The 19,815-nt window shown below is 39.6% G+C and overlaps 1 protein-coding gene across 1 annotated transcript in view; it reads right to left on the bottom strand.

Moving 5' to 3' along the window:
* Nucleotides 1–3,864: 3,864 nt before the first annotated feature.
* The window catches only part of LOC101398306 (cytochrome P450 4X1-like), a 42,179-nt gene continuing 26,228 nt past the window's right edge, over nucleotides 3,865–19,815 (bottom strand). The window contains 8 exon segments of the mRNA XM_087445989.1: nucleotides 3,865–4,034; nucleotides 4,036–4,042; nucleotides 4,814–4,900; nucleotides 6,247–6,307; nucleotides 7,675–7,808; nucleotides 13,426–13,546; nucleotides 13,549–13,582; nucleotides 14,138–14,244. Of these exon segments, the coding sequence (XP_087302115.1) occupies nucleotides 3,873–4,034; nucleotides 4,036–4,042; nucleotides 4,814–4,900; nucleotides 6,247–6,307; nucleotides 7,675–7,808; nucleotides 13,426–13,546; nucleotides 13,549–13,582; nucleotides 14,138–14,244 (713 nt within the window). The 3' untranslated portion in view covers nucleotides 3,865–3,872.

Below are 19,815 nucleotides of genomic sequence, written 5' to 3'. Positions count from 1 at the left end.
TCCATGCTCAACAGGCCACATCAGGCCCTTTTGAAAAAACAAGGTCAGGCTAAGTTAGTTTTAAAACAAATGGCTTCCTAATACACTTCAATGTATCCTATTGCTTTTCATTTATTTATCACTTCCATCATGATCTTTCAGGTCTCAACTTACATGTCACCTTCTTAAAGAGGATTTTCTAGACACCCCAATCTAAAGTAAGTTCCCCTGGACTACACTCTATCTCAGACCACTCATTTCCTTCATGGCACTTAAGACAACACGTAATTATCTGTTTCTCACCCATCTTTCACTTTAGAACACAAGCTCCAGGAGAGCAGGGACCGTGTCTATCAATCCACTGAATCCTAATGCTTGTCACAGAATCTGACAGGGAGTAGCACTTAAACACAAAATGAGTGATGAATCCCGAAATCATTAAGAAATTCCCATTCAGATAGTATTGGAAGTCCTAGCCAGAGCAATCAGGCAAGAAAAAGAAATAAAAGGGATCCAAATTGGAACTGAAGAAGTGAAACTATCACTATTTGCAGATGACATGATTTTATATATATAGAAAACCCTACAGAATCCACCAAAAAACTTTTAGAATGAATAAATGAACACAGTAAAGTTGCAGGATACAAAATCAACATACAAAAATCAGCTGTCTTTCTACACACTAACAACAAAGTAGCAGAAAGAGAAATTAAGGATACAATCCCACTTACAATTGCAAAAAAAAGAATAAAATACCTAGGAATAAATTTAACCAAAGAGGTGAAAGACATGTACGTGGAAAACTATAAAACAGTGCTGAAAGAAATTGAAGAAGACACAAAGAAATGGAAAGATATTCTGTGCTCTTGGATTGGGAGAATTAACATACTTAAAATGTCCAACTTCCTAAAGCAATCTACAGATTCGATGCAATCCCTATCAAAGTTCCAAAGACATTTTTCACAAAAATAGAACAAGGAATCCTAAAATTTATATGGAACAACAAAAGACCCCCAATAGCCAAAGCAATCCTGAGAAAAAAGAACAAAGCTGGAGGTATCACACTCTCTGATTTCAAAATATACTACAAAGCTAGTAATCAAAACAGCATGGTGCTGGCACAAAAACAAACACACAGATCAATGGAACAGAATCAAGAGCCCAGAAATAAATCCACACATCTATGGACAGCTAATTTTCAACATGGGAGCCAAGAACATATAATGGAGAAAGGACAGTCTCTTCAATAAATGGTGTCGGGAAAACTGCACAGCCATATGAAAAAGAATGAAAGTAGACCATTATCTCTCACCCTATGCAAAAATTAACTCAACATGGATTAAAGACTTGAATGTAAGAACTGAAACCATAAAACTTCTATAAGAAAACATAGGCAGTACACTCTTCAACATCAGTCTTAGCAGCATATTTTCAAATAACGTGTCTGACCAGGCAAGGGAAAAAATAGAAAAAATAAACAAACGGGACTACATCAAACTAAAAAGCTTCTGCACAGCAAAGGAAACCATCAACAAAACGAAAAGACAACCTAACAACTGGGAGAAGATATTCGCAAACCACATACCTGATAAGGGATTAATATCCAAAATATATAAAGAACTCATACATCTCAACAACAAAAAAACTAACAACCCAATTTAAAAATGGGCAAAAGAACTGAACAGACATTTTTCCAAATAACATATACACATGGCCAACAGCCACATGAAAAGATGTTCAACATCACTAATTATTAGGGAAATGCAAATCAAAATTACAATGAGATATCACCTCACACCCATCATAATGGCTATAATTAACAAGACAAGAAATAACAAGTGTTGGAGAGGATGTGCAGAAAAGGGAACTCTCATACACTGCTGGTGGAAGTGCAAACTGGTGCAGCCACTATGGAAAACAGTACGGAGATTCCTCAAAAAAATAAGAATAGAACTACCATACAATCCAGCTATTCCACTTCTGGGTATTTATCCAAAGAACATGAAAACACGAATGCATAAAGATATATGCACCCCTCGGTTCACTGCAGCATTATTCACAATAGCCAAGACTTGGAAGCAACCTAGGTGCCCATCAAGAAACGAATGGGTAAAGAAGATGTGGTATATATATGCAATGGAATACTACTCAGCCAGAAAAAAAAGATGAAATCCTACCATTTGCAACAACGTGTGGAACTTGAGAGTATTGTGCTAAGCGAAATAAGTCAGAGGGAAAAAGCCAAATACCGTATGATCTCACTCACAAATAGAAGATAAAACAACAAACAAACACATAGAGACAGAGATTGGATTGGTGGTTACCAGAGGGGAAGCGGGGTGGGAGGAGGGCAAAAGGGGTGATTAGGCACATGTGTGTGGTGATGGATTGTAATTAGTCTTGGGTGATGAACATGATGTAATCTACACAGAAGTCCACATATAATGATATACACCTGAAATTTATATGATGCTATAAACCAATGTTACCTCAATTTTTAAAAAATGATTGTTATAAAAATAAAAAACAAAAGTACATACAGATGAATATCTTACAACATTGTATAATAATATACATTAACAAAATATTGCACTATTTTCCTATTTAAAAACGTGTATTTTTTGCACATGAATAAATTAGTGTAGTCTCCTGAAAAGAAAAGAAAAGAAAAGAAAAGAAAAGAAAAGAAAAGCAGGAAATTCTGTCATTTGAGACAAAAAGGTTGAATCCCTTGTCATTTTTGGAGGGCATTATGCTAAGTGAAATATGCCAGACAGAGAAAGGCAAATACTGCATGGTATCACTTATATGTGGAATCTAAAAAATAAAATAAAAAAATAAAACCCATTAAAAAAAAAAGAAGGAATTCCCATTCAGGCTTCACAACAGTTGTTAGCACCAGGAAAATATGTAGAATAGCTTGATAATATTTCAAATGAAGGCTTTCTTAGCAAAGACTCAAAACCCAAAAACCATAAAGAAAAGTTTATATATCTTACTTCATGAAAATTTAAAAGTTCCGTATGGTAACAGACACCATAAATACAGTTTTAAAAAAGTAAAAAATGGGAAAATATTACAAAGGAAAGTTACAAGCAATATTATCCACAATATATGAAGAATTCATATGAATCGATGAGAAAAAGACAAACAACTCCATAGAAAAATAAACGTAGATGATGTACAAATCACAGAGAACCAAACAAAGATAAACACAAACAGCCAATAAGTATGTTTTTAAAACTACAAATAACTTAAACACCCAATAATAGGAAAATAGTTAAATAAATTATACTAGATCCATATTATAGAATATCATGAAGCCATGATTAGGAATGAGATGTATTTTTATCAAGTAAAAACAGCAAGAACAATATAGATATGATCCCACCTATAAGAATACATACATACATATGCACATATGAGATATACAAGAGAAAGTCTGAAAGAACGCACACCAAAGTATTCTGTTTTAGGAAAAGCAGTAGGATTGGTCAGAGCAGGGAGGTGTGGGCTATGTGAAGTGGGACTTTTACTTTTTACTCTACGTACTATTCTAGTGTTGAAAATCTCTTACTGTAGGCATACCTTCACCTCTTGTGTAATTCTAAAAACTATTTTAAAAAACTACAGAAAATAAATGGAAGTCACCTGGGAAAATTCTTGGACTCTAGCATTAATAGTAGCCAGAATCAAACAGAAAAGGTCTAAAAATCTCCCAAAGTCATACAGAACAGATGCTTTTGGATAACGTGCAGCTCCACAGAGACCCCCATCCCACCTACCCCTAGCTCTCCCACCACACTTTGATGCCTCTCCATTTCCTTGGACCATTAGCTGTAATTTAACTTTAAAACAAAACGTATATAATCATCGTACCCTGGGCTGTAGCATTAGGGGAGCTTCTTCAGGTGCAAGTGGACCCCACTCTTGGGTTTGAGGATAACCTGAGGCAAGAAGACAAGAGGCCTGGTGGGGTCTGGAGTCACCTTGAAGCGGAGCAGAATCAGAGCGATGGCCACCTTTAACTCAGCCATGGCAAAGTGCTGCCCGATTGCAGTTCCTGCAGACACCCAGGGAAAGAAAGAGATACTTGAAGAAATGCTGTTTCTTCTGACTCTTTAATAAGATACTAGAATAACAAGTCTGATGTTCACAGGAAAGCAACATTTTCACAGTAAACACCACAGAAACTTCTGGACTTTGGACTCCTTGCTCCTGTAAAAATGTGAGCTGGCAGGCTTCAACTTTGAGTTGCTCATAGATTGTGCCTCCTGTGAGGATCTAACGTAAAACATGATGACTGTAGTTGATAACACTGTATTGTATAATTGAAATTTTCTAAGAAAGTAGAACTTAACATGTTCTCATACATGCACAGAAAGATAAATATGTGAGTTGAAGGGTGTGTTAATTAACTAGATGGGGAAGAATCCTTTCACAACATATATGTTCATCAAATCACCACAACGTACACTTTAAATATTTTACAATTTTATACATAAATTATAACTCAATAAAGCTTAAATTAAGAAAAGAAAAGAATTGTTTCTCCTGCATTGGGTGTGGACTGCATTGAGCCTATGAGCAACAGCTGGCATTTTGGGATGGCTTTCTGAGGCTTGGCTGTACAGGATGTGATAGAGAAGAGGATCGTCCTTTGTCAAACTAACTGGTCCTTTCAGGGGCTCAAATAGGCACCAAGATCTACCTCACGGTCAGGTGAGAAGATGGGGTTACATGGAAGAATTTATAGAACTGAGGGGCTAAAGGGAAAAAACTGTTCCCAAGTAAACATTTTTGTGTATTTTTAAAAATTTTGAATTGTCCTCACCTTGGTCCAGCTGAGAATGGTAAGAAGGAGTGGGGGTGTCTCTGATCAGAATTCTCCTGGGAAAACCTCAAGGGGTCAAAGACCCGAAATGAGAGGGCAACCCAACCACCATACCCAAAACACCATTAACACATTTCTTAAACTACTATTTAGCACCGATCAACAGAAATATCCTGTGAGCCACATATGTAACTTCAAATATTCTGGTAGCCACATTTTTAAAAGGTGAAATTAATTTTACTAATAGAATTTATTTAATAGAAGATATCATCATTCCAACATATACTCAATATAAACAATTATTAAGGAAACATTTCACACTTTTTGCACTACATCTTCAAAATCCAGCATGTGTTTCACATTTCCAGCACATCTCAGTTCTGACTAGGCACGTTTCAAGTGCTCAGTGGCCACGTGTGGCTAATGGCTACCACACTGGCTAATGGCTACCACTACTAGGTCTAGTAACTCTAGACCTGCAGATGTTGTGTGGCCTCCCAGTGGACTAGTCTGCTACCCAGACTAAGTAGGGGGAAAGCAGAAATACTATGGCCAGTGGTATTATTTCCACATTGGAGGTAAGAGTGCACCCATTTAGAAGTCAAGCCAAAATAACTATGTGATCAGTTGTTACTGAGACATGCAGTCTAATTTCCCATTACACGTAACAGATCTTAAACCCTAGCAGATTATGTAAAAGGATATGTCTGTACATGTTGTGAGTGTTTAGAGTTACAAGAACATTGAATCAAGGCACTCAGGTACGCTACACATCTTCTGTTAGCCTCTCCAGATCCTCTCTCCTCCCTTTCCCACCCTGCTCTGGGCACCAAGAAGCTGATCCACATGGTTTCCTGTTAGGTTTGGCCAATAAAAGGCATTGACAGGCGATCTGGAGGGTGGGAGGAGAGAGTGGTTGGCTTGTTTATCCCTGGGGCCCTCCCTCCCAGGCTGCCTCAGGTTGGCTGCAGGCTCTACTGAAGCCGCAACTCGTGTCTGATGGCCTTTCCCAGCAGCAGTCTCTCTCCTGTGTCCCATTGCCCAGCTTGAGTGTCATCAGTGTCCTGCCAGAATCCTGATTGTTACATTGAGGAGAGGGAGTTTTCCTTGCCCGAATTACTATTGGGAGTCTACACTCTCGCAGATACCTAGGTAGGTACTTGGGAGAGCTTGTTAAGTAAATGACTCCTGTACAGATTCTGACAATTTAGAGCAGGTTATGGGGCATTATGCCAATCTGTTCATTCAAAGCAAAGAGAAAGTAGGAATGGGGGAAGAGGAGAGTTTTCCTTTGGGGGAAAACTTACATTTTTGGTTTTTATGTTTATTTCTGTTTGCTTTGTTTCATTGGCCACTTCCATGCATAGCTACAAAAAGTGAATTGCACAGCATTAGTTCTTTAAAGTTCTTACATGTAAGACAGTCATACCTTTGGGTTTTCCCAGATGGCAGGGTTGTGGTGAAGACCCCAAATACTGAGAACAATATTTATTCCTGAAAAAAAAGGAAATAAAGAGATTACAGGAGAAAGAGCGAGTTGTGGGCTATAGTTGTATCACTCTTCAGTAAGACTTTTCTTCTTGAAGGGAAAGAGGTGGCTCCTGGCAGAGCTCTGTGTGCTGTAGCTGATGCCCGCAGTGAAGGACCCATGGGAAGATGAGGCGTGGTGGCACCTTAGTATTCAAAGCAATGATCTGTTTAATACATGATTCTATCTTAAGGAGCTACTGGTATCATGTCAAAATGGTAACCCATATTTACGTTTTCTGCTACCTCTGGAAATTACTTGTATATCTACTAATGGACTATAAAGCACCCACTGGGGACAGTTTGGTCCCCAGCATAAAACAGAACCGTAATTCCATCATGCAGACCCAATAACAAGTTTTTGCTGGTGCTGTTCAGATATGGAAGCTGAGGAATTTGGGCAAATATCCATGTAGTTCAGATATTTAAAAAAAAAAAAAAAAGAGGAGAGAGAATTTGAGGATTATTTGGTTACCAGAAATAATTCTGGTAAATTAACTCTGGATCTGTCAACAAAGTCACAGTTAGTGACAGGCTGTTGGTGTTTGCCACAGGCAATCCTGTGAGCTTGTTTCCAAGGGCAAGAGTCAATAGAATACTGAAGCAGAGGAGTGAAGGCTGTCTTGTGTGATCCCTGCCTCCCACTCACCCTGCTCAGAAACCTGTGTTGTTCTGAAGAGCACTGGGCTGTGGGTGCAGGATCTCTGCGTGAGTTCTAGCTCTGCTCATCAGCACATTGGGGTCCCCCAGTGGGTTTTTGGCTGCACCAAAAGTATTTTAAAGTGCTTGTTAACTGGCAAGCACTGCATGGTGTCTGCTAAGATCATGTTCCAAGGGGAAAAACAATGAGATAATCTGTTTGAAGGCTCTCTGTAAACTACTATGTGCTGCACACTTATAAGGGTGATATGATGATGATGATGATGATGATGATGATGATGATGATGAAGACAAAGACTCCCCTTGAGTCTTCTAGATAAAGACAATGGTGCTCATCTCCCATGAAGTCTCACCTGGGTCTCAAACTCAACCAAACAAGAATTACCTTAGAAAAAACATCCCACAATGGAAGAAACCCTGGGCTGGGATTCTGGCAACGTGGGTCCTGGGCATAGCTTTGCTGCAAATGGCTATGTGCCTTTGGGGAAGTCTCTGAAACCCACATCTGACCAAGGCATTACCCACTGAGCTTTAATAGGGGCCCAACCCTAAGCCAGCTATCCTTAGGATTGTCTTTTGACTCCTCCAAGAGTTGAGAAACCTGCTGGTCTTCATCACTGTGGTACCCAGGATCCCACAGTCTCTAGGAACATTTAGGAAAATAATGCAAAGACCTGCAGGCAAGGAGCATCCATCTGGGAAGGTAATGGGCTTGCTGAGTTCTCTGGAAATGGATGGGACTGGAGGGGCCAATCGGAGTGACTCCTTGATGCACATTGTGGTGTATGACATCTCATCCAGCTGGTCCCTGTGAGGACGAGGGAGGGAGGGAAGGGAACTCAGACTCCATAGCCAGTTTCTAAATACTGATATTTTTTCTATTTGATGTTTGTTCCTGGTAAATATCATCCTCAGGTTAAAGCTATTTTGCAATTGGTTTTTGTAACAGAACATTAAAATGGGACTCTTTCTGCCTCTGGATCAGCTGAGGTCCCGGAGGAAGAGGAACCAAACGGGCGCCAAATCTCCTAATTATAAAGTGAGGAGAGTGCTAAACTAATGGTAAGGATTTACTAAGGAGATTTCTGAAAACCAGTTTTGCAACCTTTAGCTCACCTTATAAATCAACAATGTATGGGACACGGCACCCCGGGCAGGAGCAGATCCATCTTGGGCCTAGGAATTTATTTCAACAGTACCCTCACATGTTTATTAACGTGTTCCAAGCACATTTGTGGAAGACGTACAGGCTGGGTCAGAGTAGATGATCTGGAGCTGTACAAGCTCATGAAGCCAGGTGTGTAACTTCCATGCACTCACAATCATGTCAGGGAGACCAACATACAATTAACTGAAATTCTGAGATGCTCACTGATTCATTCTAAGAATTCCATCAGCACCTACCACATGCCAGGGAGATACAGGATGCACTTGAGACACAAATAATCAAGAGAAACATTGGGGGAATAAAAAGCCAAACTGGGAGTGATGTCAGCATCAAGGCAGAGTGAGCTCTTCCCTTAGACTATCCCTGCTAAGGTACAATGAAAAGGACACTCATAAACCAACAAAGGACAATCATACAAAACAACAGACGTCTGAGAGATCCACGCAGCCATATGTCTGAAGGCAGAGGTGCTGGACCCTCCAGGAGGCAGTGGAAGGAGGTAAGGGGATCTCCTCTCCCTCCCCCAATGACAGCAACCTGGGGCACAGGACTGCACAGGGCTCTTAGAGGAGAGTGGGGAGGAGGCAGTCTTCCACAGGAATGCCTTCACTCTCCAAGTTGCCTCCCAGCCCATGGGAAAGCTCCACACCGAGGAGGCTAAGCAATCACGGGGGCATATTCACCAAGCCGAGCAGCCCAGAAGGGCAGAGAGTGAGTGCAGAGAGGGACCGCCCCGGGGATCCTGCACGTGAAAGAAAGCACCCCCCCCCGGCACACCAGCTTGGCCAGTCAGTGAGAGCAAGGGACTCCTGTGAGAACACCTGTGTGCCCACATGTGTAAAGCAGCGGTAGCCAGTGGGCAAACACAGACAGGCTCTGTCAGCATAGCTTCCAAAAGACAGGCACAGCTGCCAGGGATCACAGTGAGCTCAGAATATACAGCTCCTGCCCAGCCCCCAGTGGCAGCAGGGGGAATCTATGACCAGATACCACTACTATGAGAAAGCACAAATCCACCTCATCAAATAGAATGAAGAGGTGCATTAATACTCCAGACCAGAAGGAAAATGAAAAGCACCCAGAAATCAATCCTGAAGGCACTGAAATTTACAGCCTAAATGATAGAGAATTCAAAATAGCTATCATAAACAAACTCAACGAGTTCCAAGAAAAGCAATTCTGAGGAATAAGAGCAAAGCTGGAGGCATCACATTCCCTGACTTCAAAATATACTACAAAGCTATAGCAATCAAAACAGCATAGTACTGGTACAAAAACAGACATACAGATCAATGGAACAGAACTGAAAGCCCAGAAACAAAACCCACACATCTGCAGACAGCTAATCGTCGACAAAGGAGCTAAGAACATACAATGGAGAAAGGAAAGTCTTCAATAAATGGTGTTGGGAAAACTGGGCAGCCACATGCAAAAGAATAAAAGTAGACCATTATCTTACACCATACACAAAAATTAACTCAAAATGGATTAAAGACTTGAAGATAAGATGTGAAACCATAAACCTCTTAGAAGAAGATATAGGCAGTACACTCTTTGACATTAGTATTAGAAGGATCTTTTCAAATACCATGTCTACTCCGGCAAGGGAAACAAAAGAAAAAATAAACAAATGTGACCTCATCAAACTAAAGAGCTTCTGCAAGACAAAGGAAACCATGAACAAAACGAAAAGACAACCCACCAATTGAGAGAAAATATTTGGAAATCATATATCCAATGAGGGGTTAATCTTCAAAATATATAAAGAATTCATACAACTCAACAACAGAACAACAAATAATCCAATCAAAAAATGGGCAGAGGATATGAACAGACATTTTTCCAAAGAAGATATACAGATGGACAACAGGCATATAAAAAGATGTTCAACGTCACTATTCATGAGGGAAATGCAAATCAAAACTACAAGGAGATATCACCTTACGCCTGTTAGAATGGCTATAATTACCAAGACAGGAAACAACAAATGTTGGAGAGGATGTGGAGAAAAGGGCACCCTCATACACTGCTGGTGGGAGTGCAAACTGGTGCAGCCACTATGGAAAACAGTATGGAGAGTTCTCAAAAAATTAAAAATAGAAATACCATATGACCCACCTATCCCACTACTGGGTATTCATCCAAAGAACTTGAAATCAACAATTCAAAGAGACTTATGCACCCCTAGGTTCATTGCAGCATTATTCACAATAGCCAAGACATGAAAGCAACCCAAGTGCCAATCAACTGATGAATGGATAAAGAAGATGTGGTATATACATACAATGGGATATCAGCCATAAAAAAGACAAAATTGTCCTATTTGCAACAACATGGATGGACCTTGAGGGTATAATGTTAAGTGAAATAAGCCAGACAGAGAAAGACAAACACTGCATGATTTCACTCATATGTGGAAGATAAACAAACACATGAACAAAGAGAACAGATTAGTGGTTGCCAGAGGGGATGGGGTTTGGGGGGTTGGCATAAGGGGTAAAGGGGCACATATATGTGGTGACTAACAAATTATAACATACAACTGAAATTTCACAATGTTATAAACTATTATGACCTCAATAAACTAAAAAATACATTAAAAAAATAAAAAGAATGCATAAGGATTGAAGAAAGGAGGCTTAAGAGTCTTGAGAGAAAAAAATCCTTTAAAAAGAATTTTTGGAATGCCAAGTGCCGTGGAGAATGGCAGGCGGTGTTCCTCCCCATGTTAAGCAAAGGAGGGCTTCAGCATAGGACTGATAGGAAAGGCTGCAACTCGGAGCAGACAGAAGGTAAGGAGAGCAGCAGGGCAAGGCAGGAATTCCCTAGTATGTCCTGAGGGCCAATGACCCCACAGAAGGGAGAGCTACAGAACCAGTTTGAAAGGAACTCTGACCTAGGACAAGAATTCCTTTGCCCCACAAATCACCATTGCAAAGTCCCGCTGAGGGAATCTCCAAGAAACCCACAGATGCTCCATCAAAAGTAAAAGGAAGCATTGACTATTCACCAAGCTCAGAGGGCGAGATCACAACAGTACCAGCTCCTTTCTCCTTATCCTCTCTCCCTCCTGGTGCCATTTCTAGAAGGGTCAGAAACAGCAGCTACGGGCAGGGGAGGAGCTGGTCAGTAAGAAGAGGCCAACAACAACCCCTCACCCACCACTGGCTTCCAGACTCAGAGAAGTACTGAGCTGGGTCGGGGGAGACGTTCCCAGTAGGTGGGAAATTGAAGTTTTTATTATGACACCAGACCAGACAGCTTAATTACTGAAATGAGACTACCCTTGAGATTTAAACAGATGGGAACTCTATGAGATTCACCCAAGATTACACCCAGGAGATGAGAAGAACTTACCCCACACTGCAGGTGTGAAGTGCCAGCAGGAGAAGAATAAAGTTTCTAATTTGCATCCTAGGTGGTCAGGTTGGTTCAATGAAATGACTAACTGTATTCAGTCTGTTTGCGTTATTGTATTTCTATTTTCTTTTCTGATTACTTATTTTGAATGCAGACTTTGGCCACTAGTTAATGTGAAATTTTAATTTTGGATTCTTTCCTCCTCAAACCCAGAATAAAAATAATAATTCTGCTTAGCCTGTCACTTTACACATTTAAGTAAAACAAGGTTGTCCATCTCAACCCTGGCGCAAAAAGAAGAGAGGAATTTTAACCCAAAGCAGAAATGTGCTGACATGGAGCCAAATGGAGACGTTGAACAATTTTCCAGGTTTTCCAGAAATTGCTCTTTGCAGTTTTTATTATCTGTCTAAAACAATTATAAATTCTCAGAATCCTATGTGAAAATTTCATTAAATGTAACTATAAGGCCATATTACAGAATAAAAACGTATTTTATTCTCTGTAATATTGTTGCCATTTCTCTCATTACAATAAATGGTAGTTAATGGATGCTCTGGATTTTTTTTTCTCATCTGGCAAAGATTTCTTTATTGTTTTCACATTTCACATAAGCCAAACAAGAATAAGAGGGGTCAATATTTGAGTTGTATACACATCCATCCTAATCAAGGTTAAAATATCTAATTAATGTTGGGAGGTGGTATACAATGTTTCCAAATTCAATGAATGAATGAAAAATGTCTAATAAACACTGCTTTTTGTGCTATAAGATTAGATCTTTAATTTATGGTAGGAAATGATAATTATTTCCTTCTCAAAAGTGAGATCTCTACTATACCTATAAATTCAAACTATCCTTTATAAATGTTCTAACTGAGCTGACTTTTGCATTTGAAATATGGTGTTTTCCCACTAGTCATGGAGCTGGATTGCCCTCAGCACTTCTGTCTTTCTGCCCCTCTGACCAGCAGAACAATGATATGTGAAATATCTCACTGGGGTAAAGAGTGTAGTTTATATCAGGGACACATGATTTCTCTGCAAATAGCATGTCTGAGAGGCAAATCCATAACCTGGGCTTCATTAACAGCAAGATAGGCTCAAAGTCTAGCAAAATGGAGTTGAAGTTTTCACCTGGCTACTCATACTCATCCTGTAAGAGGCAGCTTAATGTCAGCTCTCTCAGGAAGTCTCCTTGAGTCCCCGTGTCAGGTTAGATGCCTGTCTTCTAAGTCTCTGTGGAGCCAGCACATATCTCTCTGATCACACTCACCATCTTATACTGCAATTATCTGTATGGGGCCTGGCTCCTGTACTAGAGTGTGAGCTCACTGAGGGCAGGACCCACACCAGATCTTGAACATTTTTCTAGGGCCACAGTACTTAAAATGTCCTCAGTCCATATTTGCTAAACTCACCTACAGTGTGTATCATTGAGTACTATATTTAAAGTCCAAAGCCAGTCCTGAGGAGTAAAGGAGGGGACGGGAGAGAATATCCACAATGAGGCTTAAATGATACAGATGCTCACTCAGGTCCCTCAGAAGAGGAGCCCGCTTGAGCCCAACCAGTCAAGCTCTAAATGCAAGTCTAGGGATCAAGTCCCCATTTCCAATGCACCAGAACATGGGTGAAAGAAATAGGACATTTTACAGACCACTGATTAGAAAAGCAATGAAATACATAACTTACAGATGAGCGAAGTTCTTCTGCAAAAGACAAAGGGATAATTTGGGGCCCTCTAGAAAAAGAGCAGAATGGTAGCCTGCCTCTTCTGCTTCCACATACACGTATCTTGAAGCACTATGGTCACCAAGGTACAAGAGGAAAGAATAAAGCAGAATCCCAGGAGGAGAACTAGGATGAAATGTTGAGGGATGCAGATCCTACTTACCAGGTGATGGAAGACCCGTCTCCCAGGATACCCCTGATCCCCTCCCGGCATCTCTCCTGATGCTCAGGGCTCAGAGCCAGGTGGTAGAGGAGCCAGGAAATGCCCCCTGCCATGGTGTCCAAAGGTCAGTATCTGAGAAGCTGTCGCCATTTTCAGCCTAGAAAGGACAGGAGAGATATTTCTATGCAATGTCAGTTTATAGATGTTTGGAGCCCCAATCAAAATAATGGTTTTAGGGAAAAAATTAGGGTTTCAAATGAGAGTTTCAATTTTAATTCAGTTCAAGAAATATATACTAGGAGCCATACTCGGCCCAGAGAGTAACTGAGAACAAAGTTAGATAAGGAAGCAGGCCTTGCAAAGAGTTCCTCCACTCATCCTGCTCGATTTATCCAGATTTTTCTGACCCTCCTCCTCAGGATTTTACCAGCTTATCCTGTGACTCATTCTCCTGTGCTTCCCTAAAGTACCATGTGTCACTATGATAATCCTGTCAAATCAGTAGAAAGTTTGGTCTTATCTGACTCCCTCTAGTAACAAAGTTGCAGAATTCTATCTTTACTTCAAACTGTATGGAGCAAACCCACCAATTCAAAAGTACTGTTAAAATTAGGAGATCAATTTTGCTTGTGTCTCCCCTCCTCCCCACTCATCCACCTACTCACACAACTAACTAGATATATGAGCAGGCTCCGAAATTTGAAAGATTTACCTGGGCAGAAAGGACAACATCCAGAAAATCGTGGAACTTCCTCTTCTGAGTGTTATCCTGCCTATTCTCATCCTTCAGGGATTTCTTTCTATCCTGGATTGCCTTTTCTGGGGTAGAATAATAATTCCCCATTACCAAAGTGACAGCAAAGTCAGTTACAAGTAAAATAAATTACAGAGCAAGCTGTGGCCCATGAATAGCTTCAAATCTTGCCTAATTTCCCAAAGGTTTATTATATTTATTTTTTTTTTCTATTTCTGCATAGATTACATCATGTTCACCACCAAAATACTAATTACAACCCATCACCACACACATGTACCCAATTATCCCTTTCACCCTCCTCCCTCCCCCCTTCCCCTCTGGTAACCACCAATCCAATCTCTGTCCCTATGTGTTTGTTTATTGTTGTTATTATCTACTACTTAATGAAGGAAATCATACGGTATTTGACCTTCTCCCTCTGACTTATTTCACTTTGCATCATGCCCTCAATGTCCATCCATGTTGTCACAAATGGCTGGATTTCATCGTTTCTTATGGCTGAGTAGTATTCCATTGTGTATATATACCACAGCTTTTTTATCCATTCGTCCCTTGATGGGCACTTAGGTTGCTTCCAAGTCTTGGCTATTGTGAATAACGCTGCAATGAGCACAGGGGTGCATGTACCTTTGCAAATTGGTGTTTTCAAGTTCTTTGGATAAATACCCAACAGTGGAATAGCTGGATCATATGGTAGTTCTATCGTTGATTTTTTGAGGAATCTCCATACTGTTTTCCATAGTGGCTGCACCAGTTTGCACTCCCACCAGCAGTGTATGAGAGTTCCCTTCTCTCCACAACCTCTCCAACACATGTTGTTTCCTGTCTTGTTAATTATAGCCATTCTGACGGGCATGAGGTGATATCTCATTGTAGTTTTGATTTGCATTTCCCTGATAGTTAGTGATTTTGAACATCTTTTCATGTGTCTGTTCGCCATCTGTATATCTTCTTTGGAGAAATGTCTGTTCAGGTCTTTTGCCCATTTTTTAATTGGGTTGGTAGTTTTCTTGTTGTTGAGATGCATGAGTTCTTTATATATTTTGGAGATTAAGCCCTTATCAGATGTATGGTTTGCAAATATCTTCTCCCAATTGTTAGGTTGTCTTTTCATTTTGTTGATGGTTTCCTTTGCTGTGCAGAAGCTTTTTAGTTTGATGTAGTCCCATTTGTTTATTTTTTCTATTGTTTCTCTTGCGGGGTCAGATGTGGTGTTTGAAAAGATGTTGCTAAGACCGATGTCGAAGAGCGTACTGCCTATGTTTTCTTCTAGAACTTTCACAGTTTCAGGTCTTACATTCAAGTCTTTAATCCATTTGGAGTTAATTTTTGTGTATGGTGTAAGGTAAGGGTCTACTTTCATTTTTTTGCATATGGCTATCCAGTTTTCCCAACACCATTTGTTGAAGAGACTTTCTTTTCCCCATTGTATGTTCTTGGCTCCTTTGTCAAAGATTAGCTGTCCATAGATGTGTGGGTTTATTTCTGGGCTTTCGATTCTATTCCATTGATCTGTGTGTCTGTTTTTGTGCCAGTACCATGCTGTTTTGGTTACTATAGCTTTGTAGTATATTTTGAAATCAGGGAGTGTGATACCTCCAGCTTTGTCCTTNTTCNCAGGATTCCTTTAGCTATTCGGGGTCTTTTGTTGTTCCATATAAATTTTAGGATTCTTTGTTCTATTTCTGTGAAAAATGTTGTTGGAACTTTGATAGGGATTGCATTGAATCTATAGATGGCTTTAGGAAGTATGGACATCTTAACTATGTTAATTCTTCCAATCCAAGAGCACGGAATATCTTTCCATTTCTTTGTGTCTTCTTCAATTTCTTTCAGAAATGTTTTATAGTTTTCGGTGTACAGATCTTTCACCTCTTTGGTTAAGTTTATTCCTAGGTATTTTATTCTTTTGTTGCAATTGTAAATGGGATGGTATTCTTAATTTCTCTTTCTGCTACTTCGTTGTTAGTGTACAGAAATGCAACTGATTTTTGTATGTTGATTTTGTATCCTGCAACTTTACTATATTCGTTTATTACTTCTAAAAGTTTTCTGGTGGATTCTTTAGAGTTTTCTATATATAAAATCATGTCATCTGCAAATAGTGACAGTTTCACTTCTTCCTTTCCAATTTGGATCCCTTTTATTTCTTTCTCTTGCCTGATTGCTCTGGCTAGGACTTCCAATACTATGTTAAATAGGAGTGGTGACAGTGGGCATCCTTGTCTGGTTCCTGTTCTTAGAGGGATAGCTTTCAGTTTTTCACCATTGAAGATGATATTAGCTGTGGGTTTCTCATATATGGTCTTTATTATGTTGAGGTACTTTCCTTCTATACCCATTTTATTCAGAGTTTTTATCATAAATGGATGCTGGATCTTGTCAAATGCTTTCTCTGCATCTATTGAGATGATCATGTGATTTTTGTTCTTCATTTTATTAATGTGGTGTATTACGTTGATTGATTTGCGAATGTTAAACCATCCCTGCATACCTGGAATAAATCCCACTTGATCATGGTGTATAATCTTTTAACGTATTGTTGTATGCGATTTGCTAGTATTTTGTTGAGGATTTTCGCATCGATGTTCATCAGTGATATTGGCCTGTAATTTTCTTTTTGTGTTGTCCTAGTCTGGTTTTGGTATCAGGGTAATGTCAGCTTCGTAGAATGAGTTAGGAGCTTCCCCCTCCTCAATTTTTTGGAAGAGTTTGAGAAGGATAGGTATTAAGTCTTCTTTGAATGTTTGGTAGAATTCACCAGGGAAGCCGTCTGGTCCTGGACTTTTATTTTTGGGGAGGTTTTTGATTACTGATTCGATCTCCTTACTGGTGATTGGTCTATTCAAATTCTCTACTTCTTCTTGATCCAGTTTTGGAAGGTTGTATGATTCTAAGAATTTATCCATTTCTTCCAGATTGTCAAATTGGTTGGCATATAGTTTTTCATAGTATTCTCTTATAATGTTTTGTATTTCTGAGGTGTCTGTTGTAACCTCTCCTCTTTCATTTCTGATTTTACTTATTTGTGTCTTCTTTCTTTTTTTCTTGGTGAGTCTAGCTAAAGGTTTGTCTATTTTGTTGATCTTTTCAAAGAACCAGCTCTTGGTTTTATTAATTTTTCTATTGTTTTTGGTCTCTATTTCATTTATTTCTGCTCTGATTTTTATTATTTCCCTTCTTCTACTGATTTTGGGCTTTGTTTGTTCTTCTTTTTCCAGTTCCTTTAGGTGCATTGTTAGATTGTTTATTTGAGATTTTTCTTGATTGTTGAGATAGGCCTGTATTGCTATAAACTTCCCTCTTAGAACCGCTTTTGCTGTATCCCATAAATTCTGGCATGTCGTATTTTCATTTTCATTTGTCTCCAGGTATTTTTGATTTCTTCTTTGATTTCTTCATTAACCCAGTCGTTGTTCAGTAGCATTTTGTTTAATCTCCATGTATTTGTGGCTTTTCTGATTTTCTTCCTATAGTTGATTTCTAGTTTCATACCTTTGTGGTCAGAAAAAGATGCTTGGTATTATTTCAATCTTCTTAAATTTATGGAGACTTGTTTTGTGGCCTAATATGTGATCAATCCTGGAGAACGTTCCATGTGCATTTGAAAAGAACGTGTATTCTTCGGTTTTTGGATGGAATGCTCTGTATATATCTACTAGGTCCATCTGTTCTAGTGTGTCGTTTAAGGCCAATGTTTCCTTATTGATCTTCTGTTTGGATGATCTATCCGTTGGTGTAAGTGGAGTGTTAAAGTCCCCTACTATTATTGTGTTACTGTCTATTTCTGTTTTTATGTCTGTTAATAATTGCTTTATATATTTAGGTGCACCTACATTGGAGTGCGTAGATATTTACAAGTGTTATATCCTCTTGTTGGATTGTTCCCTTGATCATTATGTAATGCCCTTCTTTGTCTCGTTTTACAGTTTTTGTTTTAAAGTCTATTTTGTCTGATATGAGTACTGCTACCCCAGCTTTCTTTTCATTGCCATTTGCGTGGAGTATCTTTTTCCATCCCTTCACTTTCAGTTTGTGAGTGTCTTTAGGTCTGAAGTGTGTCTCTTGTATGCAGCATATATATGGGTCTTGTTTTTTTATCCAGTCAGCCACCCTATGCCTTTTAATTGGAGCATTTAGTCCATTGACATTTAAAGTAGCTATTGATAAGTATGTACTTACTGCCATTTTTTAACTTTTTTTTTCTCAGTGTTTTAGTAGTCCTTCTCTGTTCCTTACTTCTTCTATACAGAATTGATGGTCACTTTAGTTTGACCTCTGTCTGAAAGCTCTACTCTTTAACTACCCTCCTCCCTCCTTTTATGTTTTTGATATCATATCCAACCTCTTTTTGTGCATTTGTATCCATTACGTTCTGATCGTGGAAATAGATAATTTTTCCTATTTGTGGTCTTCTCTTTTCCCCTTAAATCAGTCCCTTTAACATTTCTTGTAACACTGGTTTCTTGGTGACAAACTCCTTTAATTTTTGCTTGTCTGGGAAAATTTTGATCTCTCCTTCCATTTTGAACGATAACCTTGCTGGGTGGAGTATTCTTGGCTGTAAGGGTTTTCCTTTTAGCACTTTAAATATATCGTGCCATTCTCTTCTAGCCTGTAAGGTTTCTGCTGAGAAGTCAGCTGATAGCCTTATGGGGTTTCCTTTGTATGTAACTTGACATTCTCTTGCGGCTTTTAGGATTCTCTCTTTATCTTTAATTCTGGACATTTTGATTATGATGTGTCTTGGTGTGGGCCTCTTTGGGTTTATCTTGTTTGGGGCTCTCTGTGCCTCCTGTACCTGGATGTCTGTTTCCTTCCTTAGGTTAGGGAAGTTTTCATCTATTATTTCTTGAAACAGATTCTCTGCCCCCTTGTCTCGCTCTTCTCCTTCCGGGACACCTATAACACGGATGTTAGTGCGCTTGATGTTGTCCCAGAGGTCCCTTAGACTGTCCTCACTCTTTTCAATTCTTTTCTCTTTTACCTGTTCACCTTGGGTAATTTCTTCTAGTCTTTCTTCCAGCTCACAGATCCGTTCTTCTGTATCCTCTACTCTGCTTTTGAGTCCCTCTAATGAGTTTTCCTTTCCAGTATTATATTCTTCATTTCTGATTGGTTCTTTTTTATATCTTCCATTTCTTTGTTGACATTCTCACTGAGTCCATCTATTCTTCTCCCCAGATCAGTGAGCATCCTTAACACTCTTAGTTTGAACTCTCTGTCGGGTAGGTTGCTCATTTCTGTTTCACTAAGTTCCTTTTCTGGGGTTTTGTCCTGTTCCCTTACTTGGAATGTATTCTTTTGCCTCTTCATTTTGCCTCTTTCCCTGTGCTTGTGTCTACGTATTAGGTAGGTCAGCTACGTCTCCTGCTCTTGGATAGGTGACCTTATGTAAGTGATGGCTTAGGAGGCTTCCAGTGTGCTTCCCTCAGTTCTCAATGTTCCAGGGGTGACCCCTATGTGGGCTACGTGTATCCTTCTGCTGTGGCCTGTTTGCTCTCCCTGTAGGCGCCCAGGGAGGCTGAGTTATGCTCCTGGCCAGCTGTTGTAATGCTCAGCTGCTTGTAGTTGTTGTGGGCCCTTCAGTCTCTTTATCAGCTGTGGGGAGCCCCAGCACAGTTGGCTGCAAG

Source organism: Ceratotherium simum, chromosome 22 (assembly GCF_057802395.1).
Source record: "Ceratotherium simum simum isolate JZ-2026a chromosome 22, ASM5780239v1, whole genome shotgun sequence".
Lineage (NCBI taxonomy): Eukaryota > Metazoa > Chordata > Mammalia > Perissodactyla > Rhinocerotidae > Ceratotherium > Ceratotherium simum.
This window is presented reverse-complemented; position numbering and strand designations above follow the sequence as displayed.